General features: G+C 36.9%; 1 protein-coding gene across 1 annotated transcript in view; it reads right to left on the bottom strand.

The window, feature by feature from the left end:
* Positions 1–22,154, bottom strand: part of POLR2B (RNA polymerase II subunit B) — a 48,327-nt gene that overhangs the window by 9,387 nt on the left and 16,786 nt on the right. Inside the window, exons 7-16 of the mRNA XM_040238283.1 lie at positions 19,301–19,465; positions 17,363–17,559; positions 17,095–17,214; positions 16,159–16,345; positions 12,600–12,743; positions 12,221–12,360; positions 12,013–12,124; positions 8,510–8,664; positions 7,212–7,410; positions 6,747–6,915 (exon numbers count right to left, since the gene is read on the bottom strand). Coding sequence (XP_040094217.1) covers positions 6,747–6,915; positions 7,212–7,410; positions 8,510–8,664; positions 12,013–12,124; positions 12,221–12,360; positions 12,600–12,743; positions 16,159–16,345; positions 17,095–17,214; positions 17,363–17,559; positions 19,301–19,465 — 1,588 coding nt within the window. The remainder of the gene's footprint in view (positions 1–6,746; positions 6,916–7,211; positions 7,411–8,509; positions 8,665–12,012; positions 12,125–12,220; positions 12,361–12,599; positions 12,744–16,158; positions 16,346–17,094; positions 17,215–17,362; positions 17,560–19,300; positions 19,466–22,154) is intronic.

The following is a 22,154-nucleotide window of genomic DNA, read 5'->3' as shown; positions in this document are numbered from 1 at the left end:
TTTGATGAGACCTAAGACTTAAAATATCAAGTACTGACAAAACTGATAAACCTTTAGCCACACTCATCAAGAAAAAAAGGGTGAGGCCACAAATCAAAACTCAGATATGAAAACAGACAAGCTACAACTGACACCACACAAATATAAGGAGTCAGAAGAGATTGCTATGACTATATGCCAATAAAATGAACGGACAAATTGTTAGAAAAAGACTGAACCAGGGAGAACTAGAAAATATGAACAGACAAATCACAAGTACTAACATTGAAACTGTGATTTAAAATTTTCCAACAGACAAAAGAGTAGGACCAGATGGCTACAGAGGCAAACATTCAGAGAAGAATTAAGACCTATCCTCCTGAAACTATTCCAAAAAGTTGCAGAGAACAGAACACTCCTAAACTCATTCATTCTATGAGATCACCATGACCCTGATATCAAAACCAGAGAAAGATACCACAAACAGAGAAAATTACAGGCCAGTATGCCTGATGAACACAGATACAAAAATCTTGAACAAAATATTAGCAAACTAAAGAAAAAACAAAACAAGAGTTACCACATAATCCAGCAATTCCACTCCTGGGCATATATCCAGAAAAGATGAAAATGCGAATTCAAAAAAATACATGCACCCCAATGTTCATAACTGCACTGTCTATAATAGCTAAGATATGGAAGCAACGTAAGTGTCCATCAACATGGTCAAGCTGTATAATGCAGAGAAAGTACATAAAGATGCCAGATCCTCAAGATAGGGGGGAATCTGAAGATAGATGACAATTTGCAGAAATCCCAGGGTCTTGGGAGATGTGATGTGCTCTTACTGCTATGGAAGCCAGCAGCAGGCCTTACGTGACGTTCGTGATACATGGAATGGGCAAGATTGCCCTTGCACATCCTCACAACATACAGTGCTACCTATGGCCCTCCCTCTCGTCAGGTGACATAGCCTGTAGGTGCTGAATGGTCTTGGCCCTTGTAGGACTTTCCTCCTCTGCTGTGACAACCCCTGACAGCCCACACATGCTATATCTACTACATCCCAGGAAGCAACCCCCTCCATCCTACAACCTTTATCCAAGGTACGCAAGCAAGTCTGAAATATCAGCTAAATTTAGCTAAAAGCAGTAAACTTCTGAGTTTTATTTCTAATACATTCTTAGCTTAAAAGCCCCAAATCAAAAAACAGTGTAGTGAAGAGGAAAGAGAACAAAAAAGGAAAATGGGGGAAAGACCTATTTCTGGTCTTAAAAAAAGCCAGAGTTTGCATTCTGGGTTTACAAAATAAGTTGTACAACTTCAGGCAGATAACTTTTCCGATCCTGTAAAACAGAGAGGATACAACCACTACTATTACTAATCAGCTAACATTTATTTCTCCCTTATTAACTGGTAGGCACAAAGCCATGAGTTTAAGTGGATGTAACCATTTAATCATCACAAAAGCTTTGAGGCAGTTTGTAGGTCAAAAAACATCACAAAGCTTTTATGATGCTTAGAAATAATATGTGTAAAAGTACTTTGGATGGTATTTCACAAACTGCTCAAAAAATACCAGTAATTTTTAAAACATTATCTGTTATCTCAAAGACTTATCAACATGTGAAATCTAGGATTACAATTCATCTGTCAGTCAGGCCCTCCCCAACCACTTCAAAACCTCAGTTCAGCACCAAGAAAGCTGTAAGTACCCTGACCCACTTTAAATCAAGGTGAACTTCTGTCACAAGGATCTTTGATCCCAGAAGATACCATCCAAGGTAACAGTACCCTATAGAAATAGGAATGATACTAATCAAAAGATCACTTAAGATAACCCAATCTGCCCTTTCCCCTTAGAGATCAGAATCTGGTCAATGCAGCTGGCGTATTAGGCAGAGACAGAGCCAATTATTTAGCCAGGAGGGTCAGGAGATTGGTTACATCAATAGACGTAGCAAATAACTCAACATACTGGAGAAAATGGGAGCCAGGTTTCTCCCTGTCAGAGAATGGAGTTCTAAAACACTACAGTGTTGTACTGGGAGATATGGTATAAACTCACGGTTCTTTAGTATATATAGATATAAAAATAGTTAAAAGTGAGAGGAGTATATGCATATATATTTTTTCCTAGCTCCAGCAGCTGAGAGGACCTAGAAATGATGACATTCTAATACCAAGCACCAAGCCCAGCACCCAGATTTTGGTTTCCACACACTATCCTTCACTAAAAGAAGAAATGGCCAAGTCCAAGTTTAGGGGAAGAAAGGCACAAGATGAGACAAAAGGTAAGGAAGTGCTTAAAGAATGATGAGAACTTAACGGAGTCATCTTGAAGATGTTCTCACTGGAAAATCTGGGACAATTTCAGCATCAAAAAGGAAAGAATGATAAAATTAGAAGATCACCATTTGGCAACACTTACACAGTAAACTAATGGCCGAAAGTGAGATTAAAAAATGGGATATTTACATCTTCTCAAAGTATCTTCTAACAGAGACTTATTACTTACTTAATAAGATTGCTGGAAGAAATATCAATAACCTCAGATATGCAGATGACACTACCCTTATGGCAGAAAGCAAAAAGGAACTAAAGAGCCTCTTGATGAAAGAGAAAGAGGAGAGTGAAAAAGCTGGCAAAAACTCAACATTCAGAAAACTAAGATCATGGCATCCAGTCCCATCACTTCATGGCAAATAGATGGGGAAACGATGGAAACAGTGACAGACTTTGTTTTTGTTTTTTTTTTTTTTTTGGGGGGGGGACTCCAAAATCACTGCAGGTGGTGACTGTAGCCATGAAATTAAAAGACACTTGCTCCTAGGAAGAAAAGCTATGACCAACCTAGACAGCATATTAAAAAGCAGAGACATTACTTTGCCAACAAAGGTCCGTCTAGTCAAAGCTATGGCTTTTCCAATAGTCATGTATGGATGTGAGAGTTGGACCATAAAGAAAGTTGAGCACTAAAGAACTGATGCTTTTGAACTGTGGTGTTGGAGAAGACTTTTGAGAGTCCCTTGGACTGTGAGGAGATCCAATCAGTCCATCCTAAAGGAAATCAGACCTGAATATTCATTGGAAGAACTGATGTTAAAGCTGAAACTCCAATACTTTGGCCACCTGATGCGAAGAACTGACTCATTGGAAAAGACCCTGATGCTGGAAAAGATTGAAGACAGGAGGAAAAGGGGACGACAGAGGATGAGATGGTTGGATAGCGTCACTAACTTGACGGACATGAGTTTTAGCAAACTCCAGGAGTTTGTGATAGGGAAGCCTGGCATGCTGCAGTCCATGGGGTCACAGAGTCAGACATGACTGAAAGACTGAATCGAACTGAGTAAGTACACAATACTTATAATTAATAAAATGTGGAGAAGCCTGACAGTCACTATCTTAATTACATAATAAAAGTTAGAATCACCAACAACGGTACATAAAGACAGCATATGCCTCCTGACACAATGCCCTGAGAATGAAGCACCACTTCTGTTAGCCCTGCCAAGAGTTCATAACCTGAAATATAAACCACAGGAAACAACAGTCAAATTGAAATTGAGAGACAATGTATAAAGTAACTTGCCTGGACTCTTCAAAAATGTGAAGGTCATAAGAGATAAGGAAAAACCAAGGAACTGTTTCAGACTAAAGAGACATGCAGAATCCTGGATTAGACCCTAGACCCATAAAGGACATTATGAGGACAACTGGCAAAATCTGAATTGGGAGACTACTGATTAGATGGGGATCAGTGTTGACCCCTTGATGGTGACAGATGTACTGTGCAGAATGTCTTTGTTTTCAGAAAATATACACTGAAAAATTAAAGAGTGATGGGGCTTCCAGGCCTGCAACTTACTTTCAAATGGTTTAGGAAGAAAAAGAAAGGGAAAGAACACTGCAAGTGTGGTAAAATGTGAACCCAGAAATCTGGATGGACAGTATACAGTGGTTCTTTTTAACAGTCTTGCAACTTTTATGCAAGCTTTAAATTATCTCAAAGTTTTAAAATAGCTAATAAGATTAAGGCATGAAGGAGTAACAAAACTGAAAGGCACGTGGTGCCTACCAGCCATGCCCTTACCACTTCATATCAGTGCCAAAGGAACATTCTATTTCAAATTCAATCCTTCACCAAAATTTCTTTTCTTCTCTGGCAATAAAGAAACTATCATCTAAATTTCAAAGAACACACCGGCGATGCAAACACAGACCAAAGATACAGGCACACTGCAGACAAAGTAACAGATTCTGTTTTTCTAGTTTCTTTTTCTAGACAAGAGTAACCCCTTGTGGAGGACTCTTAAATCATTCTAAGCTGTGAGAATCTATCAAAATGCTAGATCCCATATTACAGTAAATGATTTAAAGCCACTATTTACAAGGTTCAGTTCAGTTCAGTTCAGTCGCTCAGTCGTGTCCGACTCTTTGAGACCCCATGAATCGCAGCACGGCAGGCTTCCTTGTCCATCACCATCTCCCGGGTTCACTCAGACTCACGTCCATCGAGTCAGTGATGCCATCCAGCCATCTCATCCTCCGTCATCCCCTTCTCCTCCTGCCCCCAATCTCTCCCAGCATCAGAATCTTTTCCAATGAGTCAACTCTTCGCATGAGGTGGCCAAAGTACTGGAGTTTCAGCTTTAGCATCATTCCTTCCAAAGAAATCCCAGGGCTGATCTCCTTCAGAATGGACTGGTTGGATCTCCTTGCAGTTCAAGGGACTTTCAAGAGTCTTCTCCAACACCACAGTTCAGAAGCATCAGTTCTTCAGCACTCAGCCTTCTTCACAGTCCAACTCTCACATTCATACAGGACCACAGGAAAAACCATAGCCTTGACGAGACGGACCTTAGTCGGCAAAGTAATGTCTCTGCTTTTGAATATACTATCTATGATTTACAAGGTACACTTTACTAAATAATGTTATCCACAGTCAAAGCCAAAATTCTGCTAATAATATGGTAAGACAACAATTGTGTGGAAGAACCATGCCGTCTCCTTTATATTCAAATCTCTTATACCCTTCAGACTTCTCTGCACTATTTCAAGAAACTGTTGTTCTGAAATCTCTTCCTGGAAATTCCAGGGTTTTCTCCTCATCAGATTCATCTCAAATCTCTTCTCCTGATTTCTTTTCCCCAAGTTCTGGCTGTCTCTGACTTTTTCTATTTTCCCTGAGAAATATCACAGTCATCTATAATTATCATTAACATATCAAAAACTTCACAGCTCTTGATTTGACATTTCTTCTAAATATATTTGCAACTCACTTTTGGAAGATCATTCCTGAGATGTTGTGGCAGCAACTCAAAATCAACATGTCAAAAACTGATCTTGTTATCTTACCTCTAAAACCTCTTCTTCCAACCTAAAGAGAGTGGATGTACGTATAACTGACTCACTGTGCTGTACAGCAGAGTTTAACACAATAGTGTACATCAACTATAATCCAATAAAAATTAATTTTAAAAATAAAACCTCTTTCTTCTAACATGCTCCCAATATTATTAATAGTCTCTCTCTCTGCTAGATCACCCAAGCCAAGAACACCAACAATATTTCCAATTCCTTTCTTCCCTCTCTTCATAATTTCACATCCAAATAGTAATCAAGTCCTATCAAATGTATTCCAACCCCTTATACTTTTTCACTTCTTAGTAAGAACTGTACCAATTCTCACTTAGACCACTGCAAGAACCTCTAAGTTATCTGCCTACTTAATACCATATCTGACTCTATTTTTTAGGTGGTAGCCAGAATGACATTCAAAATAAACTTCCAACTGTATTACTTCCTTGTTCAAAAAGGCTAGACATTTTCATTCTCAAATGTTCATCACAGCACTGTTTATAATAGCCAGGACATGGAAGCAACCTAGATGTCTATCAGCAGATGAATGGATAAGAAAGCTGTGGTACATATACACAATGGAGTATTACTCAGCCATTAAATACTAATACAGTATACTAATGCATATATATGGAATTTAGAAAGATGGTAACGATAACTCTGTATGTAAGACAGCAAAAGAGACACAGATGTATACAACAGTCTTTTGGACTCTGTGGGAGAGGGAGAGGGTGGGATGATTTGGGAGAATGGCACTGAAACATATAATAACATATATATCATGTAAGAAATGAATTGCCAGTCTAGGTTCAATGCAGGGGCAGGATTCTTGGAGCTGGTGCACTGGGATGACCTGGAGGGGGGTTCAGGATTGGGAACACGTGTACACCCGTGGCAGATTCATGTTGACATGTGGCAAAACCAATATTGTAAAGTAAAATAATAATAATAATAATAAATAAAAATAAAATTCAACCCACTGTCTCCATCTCAGATCAAGTATCATTCCCATGCATTTACACTCCAGCCATACTAAACTGACGTAAGTACTGACAGTTGATTTCATATATCCAGGCCCTGGTTCAAACCAGCTCTCAAATTCAACTACCCTATCAACTTTACTCTAGGTCAAAATGCTACCTCCCCCATGAAATTGGCACTAGACTCCAATAGGAATCAATCATTTCTTTCACTTTGTGCTTCCAAAGGAATCTATATCTACATCATAACACTTTCCACACATTTACCTTTTTATTTAATTGTGCTCATATTTTCCTGCCACATTGTAACTTCTATGAGAACAGACACTGTGTCATATGCATTTTATTAATCCTTCAAAGCACCCACAAAAATGCCTTAACCATGACAGGATCTTACAAAATGTAGAACAAAACTGAACATACCTGCTGGCAGCTCTCTAAATCGCAGATACTCCATAGAACGTGTAGTCACAAGTGGTTTTTGAGGATAATACAGAACATGGGCCAACGTATCCATACGAACATGAAAGTTGGTGATATAAACCCCCATAGCCTGCTTACCCATAGCAGACTGGTATGTGTTTCTAGGGGACTAAAAGTAGAAATGAAAAGGAAAATCAATGAAAATTTATTTACTTCTAAATAAATAAATAGACTATACAGGGTACTTCATAAATCAGAAATACGGTTGGTAAAGTTTCTACTTCTTCTGGAATAAGCAATTATGGCTCTTAAGAGTCAAACACAAGAATGAGCATATTAAATGCTGTAATCCATAGCCTTTACACTACAAGGCTTTTCTTTCAGAAGAAACTATAGACTAGTTTCTAATTTTTATTCTACTTCCCCCCAATTCCTCACAAAGCATAGTTAAAAACTGGTACCAACCTGGTTATGATCAGGAAAAGGAATAATAGAGGCACAAACACCAAGAATCATTGATGGATGAATTTCACAGTGTGTATATGTGGAACAATAAGCTACTTCTTTCTCCTGTAAATCATCTGGGGTCATTGCAAGCATCACTGTTTCTTCTTCAAGAGTATCAATATATTCTACCACCCCACTGGCCACAAGATCCTGCCAACTAAAAAAGAAGAATTCATTTAATTTCCTTACTTCCTCAACTATCTTAGTTAACTAAGCTCCCTACTTAATAAAGAGTATTCCTGTATCTGTATGTACTCATACAGGAAGAGTCCTAAAATACGTGTATTACTGTTAACAGTAGGGGAAAAAAGTTACTGAGCAATACACATAAAGTATGGCTCTGTAACTACTATTAGTTTGTTTTTATCTGCTCTCATCTAAAGAACCTACTTGGAGGCTAGAGGGTGAGTATATAAAAACAAAGAATAAGGTCTGGAGGTATATATATCCCAAGTGGTAACAGTACTTACTTTCAAAAAGGAAGGTATGAACTGGAGGCTTTTATATATTTTATTACATCTATTTTTTGAATTTTTTTATAACAAAACTATATACATTCATATATCACTAATAATAAATTGTAAAAGATTCTTTTTATTAAATTTATTATATTGTTCATATTATGTTATATATTACTTCATCATATTTCTTTTTCTCTGGCCACACCACATGCATGTGAGATTCCAGTTCCCTGACCAGGGATCAAACCTGAGTCCCCTCTAAGCAGTGGAAGCTCAGAATCCTATGTAGGTCATTTTTTATTAGTAGAGATAGTCTTTACCATGTCACAAAGACTTTTATTCTTAAATAAGACCATACAAGTCTCTTGAAAGAGTTAAGTCACTCAGTTGTATCCAACTGATAACGACCCCTTGGACTGTAGCCTCCCAGGCTCCTCTGTCCATGGAATTTTCCAGGCAAGAATACTGGAGTGGGTAGCCATTCCCTTCTCCAGGGTATCTTCCCAACCCAAGACTGAACCTGGTCTCCTGAATTACAGGTAGATTCTTTACCGTCTGAACCACCAGGGAAGCCTCAAGTCTCTTACTTAAGAAAAATTAAGAACAACAAATGTAATTGCTTATGAGTACAGAGTTTCTTTTTTTGTTTTGGGTCAAAGAAAATATTCAGGAATTAGATAGTGGCAATGGTTGTACAATCTTGTGACTATACTAAAAACCACTGAATGACACACTTTAAAATGTTTTATGTCATATTAATTATATCTCTTTTTTTTTCTAACTGCATGTCCTTACCTGTAATTGTTATATTCTCTCTCTTTCAATTGATCAATGTGTCTCTTCTTCAAAAGCAGCTTTTGTTTTTCCACAATTAGAAGTGGTCTACAAATACGGCCTGCATCTGTATAGATCCGAATCTCCCTCTCTCGAATATCTCTGATCATAGAAACCTGCACATAAGAAGACAAAATAGTCTCATGAATTTATATTTTCTCTGCATCATTAAGGCTGAGATAAAATAACATTAATAAATTATCAGATAAAACTAATAGATCTTAGTTGATCATTGTTCAATATGCTAAAAACCTAGGTATAATTTAAAATTTTATAGAAGATAAATATTTAACCTTGGTAATTACAGAGCTGAACAACATCTGGTAGTAATGTCATGCAAAATAAAATATGAAGAAAATGTATTTTGGATATCAAAACACTAGTATGCGACAATTTCTTATTTTTGTCTCTGATAATTACATATACTTCACTGTGTAACCTTTCAATATGCAGCCCTGTGTCACTGCTTCAATCAAGCTTTCCCAAGTGTAAGCCTGATTTCTCATGATAGTCTATCAGCAAATGGTTTACAATCTAGATGTCTAATACAGCAGTCACTAGCCACAGGTCACTACTAAGCACTTGAAATGTGGCCATTCTAAAAGGAGGTATGCTGTAAGTATAAACTACTTACTGAATTTCAATGATAAAACTCATCACTAATAATTCTCCATGGATTGTGTTGAAATTGTACTATTTTTGATGTATTAAGCTAAATAAAACACATTTATTTTCATCTATTTCTTTTTTTCTTTTCTTTTTTTCTGCCACACAACGTGGCTCATGGGATCTTAGTTCCCCGACCAGGGGCTAAACTCATACCCTCGGCAGTGAAAGCATATAGTCCTACCACTGGACCACCAGGAAATACCCTTTTCTTTGTCTTTAATTTTTTTAACATGAATACTAGAAAAATGTAATTGTCTATGTAACTTACATTGCATTTCTACTGGATAGTGCTAGAAAATATATTCCTGGAAAATATCAAAAATATTTTGGAAAAATTTACAATAAAGAACATAATATTAAAAGTACTACAGAATTTGAAGTGCCAATGTCAAGAAGTAAACAAATAAAAATTTCCATTGAAGTTTCTAGATCTAATATATAATCTTAAAAGTCAACTAAGAAATGAATTGCTAATGAGTTGGGAAATGGAAAAACAGACTGTTATTTCTACATAAAAGTACTTTCAAAAGGTGAAATCACAACTGGATACACTTTTATTAAAGAAGAGATTGGGTAGGGAGTTCCCTGTTGGTCTGCGCTTTCACTGCTGGGGCCCAGGTTCAATACCTGGTGGGGGAACTAAGACCCCACAATCCATGTGACGTAGCCATAGAAAAAAAAAAAAGACTGGGTTTATTTAAAGAAAAAGTTTGGATTATTCAGTTTTAAAACAACAGTAATTCATTAAAGCTTAATCAAAAAACACTAAGTTCTCCCAAAGTGTAAAGAGTCAAAAGCCAAGAAAAAGAAAATGTCCCACATTCTTAGCCCTCTTCCTATCCTTAGAAAAAATCTGAGATGAAACCATGTGTGTGAACAAAAACACTATGAACAGCATTCTCAAATGCTTTCCTTGAATCCTTAGAGAATTCCTAATAGAATATAATAGAATTCCTAATAGAACAGAGCTCTTTTGTCTTAACAGAAAGACATAAACTAAGCTGTGTCTCCTCAAAGGCCAAACAGAATCTTGTAATCCAAAGGAAATAGGTGTTCTCAAGAAAACTACTGACAGGAAAGCCTAACAGGTCCAACACAAAGCTGAAGGTAGAAATGGATAAGTTGAGAAACTCTGGTTATCAGAAAACATAAAGGAAAAGAAAAAGTATTAGACTCCTAAAAAATATATACAATTCTCCTACCAAGAGGCTCCTAACAACATTCTCCAATAGGAGATTAAACAGCCCACTTCAAAGACACAGGGCCCATTTATAGTTTCAACACTCACTCACTGTCAGACACTACATATCAGGCACCACACTCAAAGCTGAAAATATAAAGTCACATTAAGACACATTCCTTGCCTCTGAGATGTTAACAGTATAGTGAGAGAAGCAGGCACATAAATCAATAGATATTATCTGGTATATGCATTCTTTCATAACTTATTCAAGGAAAATATGCTATATAGTCACAGAGATAGGTCTAAATCAGGGGCTCAGTGAAGAGCCCAACAGACCAAATCTGCCCTTACCTGCCATCTATTTTTTACAAAAAATAAAGTTATACTGATTTGTGTACTGTCTATGGCTATTTTTCACTACAACAGCAGAGATGAATACACAACAGACACTGTAAGGTGAACAAAGACTGAAATATTTAATATCTGGTCCTTTAAAGAAAATGTTTGCCAACCTCTGATCTAAATCAAACTGGGGGGGGGGCGGTCAGGTAAAGTATCCTGAAGAAGACAAGAGTTAATACTAGAGTTTTGCAGAATTAGTGAGATTTATCTTTAAAAAAAGTAAAACACACCTTCTCCCTATTACTCGCTTTTGAGGAGGCATGGGTGACAGGGAGCACAATCATTCCAGGTTGAAGGAAAGGGCCCATGGAAAGGCAGAGAGGCCTAAACAGCATGAAGAACTTAAATTTTATCCTAGAAAACACAGCAAACCTCAGAGAAACAAACGGCATTAACAAAATTCTCAATCATAAAAAACACAGTGCTGGTTCTTGGGCTTTCTCTTATCTCTGCCCGCTGCCCTCAAGTGAAGCAAGCTGCTCCTGACTTCAAGCTCTGAATACCTCTGGCTCAAAACGCAGAGTCTGCTTGCTAGAGGAAGACTTGGAGCAGCGAAACCTTGATTCTCTGCTTTGCTAGGTAGACAGGTGGCCAGCTAAAGTGTGTTAGTTTCCCTCCAAATCAACTTTCACCCAGAAAGACCCAAAGGTGCAGATTTGGGGAAATCAAAAAAAGCCTGAGCCCAGCCCTCAACGTATTACACTGAAAGCAAAAACCATATTTTGGAGAGGAATAAAGTTCATTTGGTATTTTGATGATTAAAGAAAAAAAACTCCTATACCCAGAGCACTTCAACATCCACCTAAACATAAAAGAATCTAATAGAGGTGTATCACATTTCAAGAATCAATCTCTGGATTCCAACAAAGGAGGTTATCAGAGATGATCATTCCCTTTTTAAAAGCACTGTCAGCTTCACAAAAAGATTCTCAAAGAACACACTTTAAAATGTAATCTGAATTCCAAAATATAATTTAATAATAAATTACATGTCAAAACTTTAGACGCATATATCTAAGGCATTAAAGTAAGCAATACTTTATTATTAAATCTAGCTCAAAACATCATCTAGACTTCTGACAACATACTTTAAAATTCAAAGGACATCAGTTCAAGAAATATATCAATGCAAAGATAACTTTCATTTAGCCTTATGCCTCATTCAGAAATCCCAGAGATCACATCCTCCTAAATAATTAAAGATTCTTACTTCAGACACAATGATGTCCATCTGACGCCGCAACTTCCGTAGTGTGTTCATAAGTTGTTCAGGATCTTTATGTATTCCAACCCAACAGCCATTAACAAAAATCTTGGTTGCACTAAAATAAAAAACCAGAAGTATTCTGTACATAGTAACTCTGTAATAAGCTATAACCGAAAATTAACAATTTTTTTTTAATTGCATCTATACACACTCAGCAATAGCTGCAGGAGAAATTTCTTCTAAATTTTCCATACTCCATTCTTCTAAAAATTCCAGAATTGGAGAAGGCTGAGATCCAACTGAAATATAAGCCATCAGGGCTAAATTCTTCACAAGTCCTACGGCATGGCCCTTGGAATAAATAAAGTACATATTACTCATACTGATAACATGCCTTCCAAAATTCTTTTCCACACTTCCCCTCCAATTTGATTTCAGAATATATTACTTCCTAAAAACAAAATTATAATACTTAGTTCTATTCTACACTTAGATAATTAAATAAAATTAAAAGTTACTTACAAAACTAATTATACTCTACATGATAATTCTTGTACTTTTTGTCTTGAACATAAATTCTAATGTATTACCTCTGGGGTCTCAGCAGGACACACCATTCCCCATAATGTATTATGCAATTGTCTAGGTTTTGCTAGTTTGCCATCTCTACCAATGGGAGAATTTAAACGACGCAGGTGAGAAAGAGTAGATGCAAAAGTCAGGCGATTTAATACCTAGAAAACAATAACAAATCTTTATAGAGCTTGGGCATTTCTGTTACACTATCATATTTTTGGCAAATACTAAAATGAGGCAAAGTCGTATTTTCAAATATAATCCACTCAGTGTCCAACCGTTTCCATCCTTCCTTTCTCCAATCTGCCCTGGATAATTCCGCTCACTCTTGTAACTTAATTGACCCTTACAGGAAGGACAGCAAATATATGACATATAGTTCTAACATGCCACACAAATGTTTTATGGCCTATCTCCAAGCATCTGGATGTTAGTGGGGTTTTTTAAGCTTGTTTTGTTCTCCATTGTATCCCAGTACCTAGAACAGCACTTAGCAAACATCAGGCACTAAGTGTTATATGCTACCAACTCTCATTCCTTTGCCCATAGCAAACATCACTAACCCACCCCAGAACTTTTTCCAGGTTGAGGCCTCTGAACCCAACACAGAGATTCAATATTTACAGAACACTAAGAGAGGTAATGGGCTTCCCTGGTGGCTCAGACGGTAAAGCGTCTGTCTGCAATGCAGGAGACCCAGGTTCAATCCCTGGGTTGGAAAGATCCCGTGGAGAAGGAAATGGCAGCCCACTCCAGTATTCTTGCCTGGAAAATCCCATGGACAGTGGAGCCTGGTAGGCTACTGTCCACGGGGTCACAAAGAGTCGGACACGACTGAGCAACTTGACTTAACTTCAAGCAAGGTAATACTTGTGTAAGTACGGTAATATTTAGAGACATATAAAGCAATCAACACAATCTCAATGTACCTAATAACACATCACCTCTTTCCCCACACCTACAACAATCCATCCTCCTTCCTAAATCTCCTATCATGGTTAATGGTGTCACCCTTCCCTTTATCTCCCAACCTAGAAATCTCATGATATCTTTGTCTCTGACTTCCTCCTTTCATACATCAATAAACATATCCTGTAAACTCTTATTTCCCAACGTCACAGCAAAAAAACAGCTCCTCACCTCTTAACCTGTACTACTATCATTAGTTCGTAAGTCCCTGCAATGTCCTCTCCAATCTACTCTGCTCAGTTACCAGAATTATTAAAAAACAGATATAGGTAAGTTCACATCACTCACCGAATTAAAAAATATTAGACAGTTCCCCACCAGCTAGAGGAGCATGACACTGAGGCTCTTTTCAATGAAGTCCCAGACAACCTTCCCCTACTATAGTCTTCAGAATGCCTGTACTCCATCCACACTGCTGAACATTTCTCACCTCCACAACTGCCACAGGATGGAATGCACTCCCCATTCTGCTCTGCTTGGTGAAATTCTACCACTTCTATAGAAGACATCTGTTCTATGGAGTTTTCCATCATTCAACTAATCACAAAGCTTTCCAAACTTCCTAATATTTCTTAAATCTGACTCTACTCTCTACCTCCATAGAACTGTTCTACTGCAGGCTCTAACCATTTCTCACTGAGCCTGTTGCAACAATCTTTCTGCCACTAACTATGCCCTTCTCAAATCTTTTCTCCACAATGACATTTACTGTGAAGCTACCTAAAAGTTATGACCAACCTAGATAGCATATTCGAAAGCAGAGACATTACTTTGCCAACTAAGGTTCATCTAGTCAAGGCTATGGTTTTTCCTGTGGTCATGTACAGATGTGAGAGTTGGACTGTGAAGAAGGTTGAGCGCCGAAGAATTGATGCTTTTGAATTGTGGTGTTGGAGAAGACTCTTGAGAGTCCCTTGGACTGCAAGGAGATCCAATCAGTCCATTCTGAAGGAGATCAGCCCTGGGATTTCTTTGGAGGGAATGATGCTAAAGCTGAAACTCCAGTACTTTGGCCACCTCATGCGAAGAGTTGACTCATTGAAAAAGACTCTGATGCTGGGAGGGATTGGGAGCAGGAGGAAAAGGGAATGAGAGGATGAGATGGCTGGATGGCATCACTGACTCGATGGACATGAGTCTGAGTGAACTCTGGGAGATGGTGATGGACAGGGAGGCCTGGCGTGCTGCGATTCATGGGGTCGCAAAGAGTCAGACACGACTGAGCGACTGAACTGAACTGAACCTAAAAAGCAAAAATGAATGCCCCTCTACAAGGTGTTCCCAAGCTCCCCTCTCCAACCCCACCTTTCTAACTCTCCCACTTTGATTTGAAAACACTAGAATGATCTAGCTCCTCCCACATACATGTGCCCTTTTCTCCCTCTGTCCCTTTGTTCAGGATATTAAGAAATTTTCTCCAGTTTTCCTAAGAGCTATTCGTTCTACCCTCCTCCAAGGCTTGGGCTAATTTCTCCACTACCCTTCAAGACCCAGTTCACGTGCCACCTCCTAAAGAAAACATTTCTGTTCACACTCTCAGGCAGTGCTATATGCCTTTCTCCAGCATCCCCACAGAGCAAGCATGCATAGCTCTCATTTAATACTCCCTGTACCATGCTGTAATATCTGTTCACATCTGAATACAGACTGTAAGCTACTGAAAATCAGGGATCATGTTTTACTCATTTTTTGCAGATCCAATGTGTGACAGAGCTCTTGGCATATCTTAAAACCCAGGAACTGAACTCAATTGGCAGGATGGCATTTATCATAATTCAGCTCAAGGCACAGTGAGATATACAAGGACAAATGTTTCCTCTAATAGATGGTGAGCTCCTTGAAGGCTGGAATCAACCTGTGAACCCAGCATCACAAATATCAACTAGAGTCAACAAATCCTTACTAAACTAAAAGAAACTAGAAATTTAACTGGGTTATGAGCATCCTTCCATAATTCTTAAGATATTTAGACTTCCAGGAATCAGGAGGTTCAAGTTGGTGTCTGAATGCCAAATTAATCAGGTGATACTGGTGTAGGCTTGTTTTTCTTTAAAAAAAAAAAAAAAAGCAAATGAGGGGGAGATCCCTTCCATAAATCTAAACATGTACATGGTAAGTTCTAAATCTCATATGAAAACTAATTACAAAAAATAAATAAAAACACCTGGTGAGACATTTTTGTAAAATGTTTCCTCCGTTAATCATTCTGAGAGTACCTACTGTAATCATTGTACATAAAACAGGGCAACATACAGAAATCAGTGTTAGAAGTATTACATTATACAAAATAATTTATTCCTTGGCTATCAGTTTCTAATATGGAACTTTTAAGACAAAAATTTCATGAACATAGACTGTTTCACCTCCTAAGAACCTATGTGAATTTATTAAATATCTTGATGAGAGTCAAAACTTTAAAATCTCTTAGTAATGCTAACAGCTAACTTAAGAAAATTTTCACTTTCATAATTCAAAAGCCTCCAAGTACTTTTATATCTGACCAAGACAAAAAAAAGGGAAAACAATTTACATTCAATAAATGAAGATTCTATTAGTTTCGTAATGTTTTCTTACCAAACCTGTAGTCACAGCTGACACCCTTACCTGAGATACTCCAGCTCTGGCTTGATGAGCTTTCTTTTGGTCACCCCAGTTTCCAGTAGCTAAAGAATATTTTAGGCCATCAGATATAATCCTTGTTTTAATTGCCAATTCCAAGTTAAAATCCTTTCCACGATCAATGAACTTCTGGGCATAGATCCGTACTTCTTTAAGCAAATTCTTAAACATTCTGCCAATAAAATGTTTTAAACATGTCAAGGTCTGTAATATGAATTCTAACGAGGACACTGTTGCCCACAAGGAGGCGAAAAGTGGTTGAGATGAGGAGGGAGGTTATTCTTTTTTATATAAAAAGCACAGATGTACATACAGTACAAAAACATACACAAGCAAAGCACTAAGGGAAAAAATAGTCAAAAGAGGCTCCTTAGTGGGGTGGTAACAAAACAAGGTTGAAAAACACTAACATACAACACAATAAGTAACAGAACATGCACAAAACATTGCTAACATCATTTTTGTGCTAAACTGTCTACATAATTTTTACAAATAAGTTTGTCCAATTATAGAAGTAGTATATGTTCATTATAGAAAATATAAAAACATATTAATAATAAAATAAAAATCACGTATAACCTTAATTCTGACACAACCACTGCTTCTTCTCTAGCTTTTGTTTTTATAAACTAATAAAAATTCCAGTATCAGCACTCAGAAAGTCAGTCAATAATTGGGCTTTCTCAAATGCTTTGCAATGGTAGAGAGGAATAAAGAAAATGTAAACAAGTGATAAACGGTTCCACAATCTTGAAATTCTAATATGAAGCAGAACTAAACTGCACAACTGGCAAAGAATGTAGCAAACTTCACATGCACCCATTATGCATGCCAAGATACTTTTTTAGCACCTCCATGTGCCATAACCAATCTAAAGTGAAATTTATCTACTTTTAACAGTATCATTCTATAATTTCTTACCCTCTAAATAAGAACGCAAGTAGTGGTCCAGCAAGGTCCAATCTTTTGTTTCCATAGTGATCTCTGTCATCTAATTCTCTTCTACCCAAAGCTGCTAGCAGCAACCTATGAACCATGTACCTTTAAAAAAAGAAAGAGAAAGCACATGGTTTTGGCTTTCCTTTTTTTAACATATATTAAAAACATCAATTTTGACATTTTCAGCTTTAAGAAAAACCACCTCAACCACATCTTGGCAAAGAACTTAAAACAAAGAAATCTGACGTACCCCAAGAAATAAGCTTTCTTGGTCTCACAAAAATCACTGACGCCAACATGAGGGAGCATTTCCTTCTGTAATACTTCCTTGGCATATTTAATTCTTTTCTCTTTGGTAACACCAGGCTTTGCCCCTCTTGAACCAATGAAATTTAGTGCAACATTCTGTTCTTGGATGACAAAAGCTTCATCGAGTGATGGTTTAACCTATCCGTTAATTAAAATAAAATTATTTTTTAATTCATTATCTTTAAGATAAGGCAACTGTCAATTTATAATATGTTAAATATCCCTATGAACACCTAACTAAATATTCAAATATTTTTAGAGATTCAAGGAAACACAAACTCCTAGAACTTAAAAACACCTTATTGACCTAGGGAACTCTGAAAAAAATGATCAGCATGGACAATCATACTTTTCCAGAAAAATACAAATAATTCCATTATAACAGAGCACAGTGGGTTTGAGTATTTTTTTACATTTTAATAAACAATAGCTTTAAAAAAGTTCCTTTCAAATATCTAAAATCAATTTAGAGAAGTTTAACACCCAAACTAAGCTCAAATGAATAAATGTGTCATAATGTTGTCAGCCTTGGTTTAAGAGGTTTATCCTTTCTTTTAACTATTTAGATAATTATCTTTAAGTATTAAGGGGAAAAAAAGCATAACTACTGCCAAAAGCTTAAAGTAAAATCTAAACAGAATCCGTTTTGTCATGTAATCATATCAATAAATACTCTAGTAACTAAAATATACTTCACTTTCTAACTTTGTGACCAATGTTTAGCCTATATTTTACTTTATTTCTCTGTAGTCTTAAGGACTTTGGATAATTCAGGACAACTTTAAGAATATCAAGTACTCCTTAGACAAGGATGATTGACGAGGAAATGCGTATTTATCTAGACTCAACAAACCGTCCCATAAAAGTAGTAACTTTACAGTGGAGGAAACTAACAGCTGCCACTGTGAAGTTAACATTTCCCATGATGGGACAAAATGACATCATGTGACTCCTGATGTGATGACCTGGGAAGCACACATTATGATCTCTAGATTTGTCCTGCCAAGAAATGGCGTAAACTGAATCTAATCATGAGGAAATATCAGAAAAATCCAAGCTGAAGGATATTCTATAAAATAAATGGCCTACCCGCTCCAAAAACTTCAGTGTTATGAAACAACAGAAAGAGACAGGGGAAGATTAAAAGACATTAAGCAAACATTAAAAACAACATGTAATAGATAATTGACTGGATTTTGAACCAGGAAAAAAAATGCCGTTAAGGACATTATCAATATCTTTGGCAAAAACTTGAGTAAGATCTCCAGGTTAACAGTATATACAACACCAAAATACCAATTTTAAAAACTGCACTATGATTATATGAGTAAATATCCTGATTCTTATGAAATATACACTGAAGTATTTAGGAATAAAGGGGCATGATGCCTAAAACTCACTTTCAAATGATCCAGAAAAAAACAATGTGTATATATAGATAAAAAGAATCTTAAAACAAATGTGGCAAAAGTAACAGCTGCTAAATACAGGCACAGACTATATAAGAGTTATTTGTAACTTTTCTGTAAATTTGAAATGTTATAAAAGTTTTTTTTTTTTTTTAAAGATATCAACTCTTTTCCCCTTACTAAACTGCATCAGACTAGTGTGCCTTTATGATTTTCCTTATTATTATTTCTTCCTTACTGCTGTCAATGAACTCTGGCTGCCTCTAGTTTTCAGGTCAATTTTACATAGAATTGTCAGGAAAAGAAGTCAAGGTAGGGCTGAAGGCTTTTGCTATACGGTAAATAGAATGGGGTTTACAACAGCTAAATTGATCTTCAGAGCAGCTTTCTTTTGTGTTTTAGGATTAACAACAGTCAGTAACTTCAAATCTCTTGAAAAACATTATGAATACATTTTGCTTGCACATTACCATTTCCATCATCTCTGGATCTTCAAAATCATAAATAATATGCTCTAAAATATCTCTGTCAGACACAAAACCTAATGCTCTAAACACAATAATGATGGGAACTTCTTGCTTGATATACGGTAGGGTTGCCACAATACGTTGACCAATAGCACTCTTCTTTGCACCCTAGGAAAAAAAAAATCATGAGAATATGAGAATACAGAGATTACAGCAATATATAAACATCATAAGAACCATTTCATACAAATGTCCATTATATGTATTTCAAAAAAAGCATGCCTCTTATACTCTAAGGAATGTCCTATGGCTGCTTTTCAAAACCACTGCAATAGGTTTACTTATTTGATGGACAGGCTGGTCATTCAGACCTGGGAGAATTTCCATTCTCTACTCTCTGTTTGCCAAGATTCTCTAGAATACCTGAAGACTGTATCTGGAAACTCTGACCACAAAAGAATATAAACAGACTACCCTTCATCCTTTCCCCCAGACAAAAAAATTAGGAAGTCTGGAAGAAATAGATGAAGGGAAGATAAGAGAGACGACAGACAGGCAAATGTGGGAAAAAGCTAAGGACAGAATGAAAAATAAACTGAGAGTTGGTCGGTGAGATATCTCCAAATATGAATGATTATTCAATATTAAAAAACAGTCTCTTTTATATAGGCTTCTCTTTTACAATTTCTCTCTTCAATTGCACACAGAAATAAGTCACTAGCCTTCACTGGCATACAAAGACCTGGTTTCTCAATTTTAATCAATTTCTTTCCTTTACTATCAAACTCTACCTTCTCTTGGCCTCATAATCCTACATTATCATGGTCCATTTAATAACTGTTTGTTGTCTTCCTCCTACTTCAGGCCTCCTTCCTTAGAAACCTTACTTCATCTCATGAGTGTTCAGTAACAACTTTCACAACTGATACCTAAATCTTCATCCTGGTCTTTTTCCTGTACCCACAATCCTCACAGTTCCAACTTCCATTCGGTTGTTTCAACAATTATTCCACCTCTTTCATCACAGACCTTTTTCAGAATATGCAAAACATTTTAAAAGAATGCCTACACCATGTACTGCTGGCATCACTACACTTCTCTCTAAAAATCAATTCTTGGATGTTCTCTGTTTTATCTTGAACCTCAGGATAGAACAATACAATCTTTTTTTTTTTTTCATGGCTACCTATAGGCTATTGATACTCATAACCAGTGTTTCCACTTCAGGCAGACAGACTAGTCTTCTTTTGGGGCACACATACTTGAGGAGCTTAATAAGGTACAGGGAATTCAATGGCTGAGAATACTAATTTCAGTCTCTTTGTCAGCAAGCCTCAAGACCCAAGGCAAGTAAGTAATTAAACTCCATTTCCTAATTTGTAAAGTTAAGAGAGGTGAGGGAAGGTTTCAGATTGTTATAAAATAGCTACTCTGCGCACTAGTAGGCAAAACAGTGAAGCCCTGGGCAATGATTATACAAAGCTTGGTTGATGCAAAGAGTTGTGAGATATCAAGTGTCCCACACTTGGCCAGATTTGACTACAGAGCACAGCAAAAGTATACGGAGTATGGGAACGGGCAGGTGACTACACCTTTTAGCCACAACTTCCAAGTTGACAGAATCACTATGAACCATTATCTGTGAATTTAAAAAAGTTAAAAACACTACATAGAGGGAGTTGCCTGCTAGTCCAGTGGTTAGGACTTAGCCCTTTCACTGCTGGGGCCTGGGTTCAATCCCTGGTTAGGGAACTAAGATCTTGCAAGCCACATGGCACAGTCAGAAAAAGCAGGAGCAAAATCCCCTAAAAATAACTATACCAAAATATACATGTATATTGAAATGTCAACAAAATAAAGACCATACACCTAAACTGTTCATTTCATTCCCTTTAAAATGTTATCCTTTTAATTTTATTTCATGATTATAAGACAAAGACCTTATGTTTTTGCTTAGCAATTTTCAACTCTGGCTTTGCATGAGAATATTCCAGGGAATTAAATACAACAACATGGGCCCCCAAGCTCCATTCCTCAACTGATTAAATGAAAATTCTGGAAAGAACCATAGGATCTCTAGTCATCCTCATATTATATCAAACTTTATCACTAAGTCTAGATGATTTTCCTTTCTCTGCCTCTGATTGATTTTGGCCATAGCTTCCATGATACTCTCCCTAATATACTGTGTTCCTATTACTTCTGCCCTCCATAATCCAGGCCAACACTTATCAATTAAGAATCCACATCACAATCACCTGGGGATCTTTCTCAAACACTTGTAGCTGGGCTCCATTCTACCCCCAGTCACAAGAAAAAACCATTTTAATTCTTTAAAACACTTCTTCTACATGGGATTTTCAACTTGAAGCCCTTAAACCTCTATGTTCAAGTTCTTCTTTATAAAACATCAAAGTGACATTACACTCTGCAGAAGTGTGTATAAGAGCACAAGACTGGAAACCTAAACACCCATCACAAGTTCAGTTCAGTTCAGTCGCTCAGTTGTGTCCGACTCTGCGACCCCATGAACCACAGCACGCCAAGCCTCCCTGTCCATCACAAGGGAATGGCTCAATAAATTACACTACATCCATACATGGAGTGTCACATCTCCGAAATAATGAAAAACTGCTGATCTAAACTTGTTTCTAAAAGATACCAGCAAGGTGCAAACATTGTTTTTGAATTAAGACTATTTCTGAATGGACTCATGAGAAATTATCAAAAGTAGCTGCTTCTGAAGGAAATTTGGAGGTTAAAGGAAGACTACTTTTTGTACTTTTCTGAACCACGTTAATGTGCATATATGACTTACATTAAAAATTTTAACAAATAAAAATATACATGAAATTAG

Source organism: Oryx dammah, unplaced genomic scaffold (assembly GCF_014754425.2).
Source record: "Oryx dammah isolate SB20612 unplaced genomic scaffold, SCBI_Odam_1.1 HiC_scaffold_3, whole genome shotgun sequence".
In the NCBI taxonomy this organism is placed as follows: Eukaryota; Metazoa; Chordata; class Mammalia; order Artiodactyla; family Bovidae; genus Oryx; species Oryx dammah.
The sequence above is the reverse complement of the archived record's forward strand: the minus strand, read 5'-3'. Positions and strand labels throughout refer to the sequence as shown.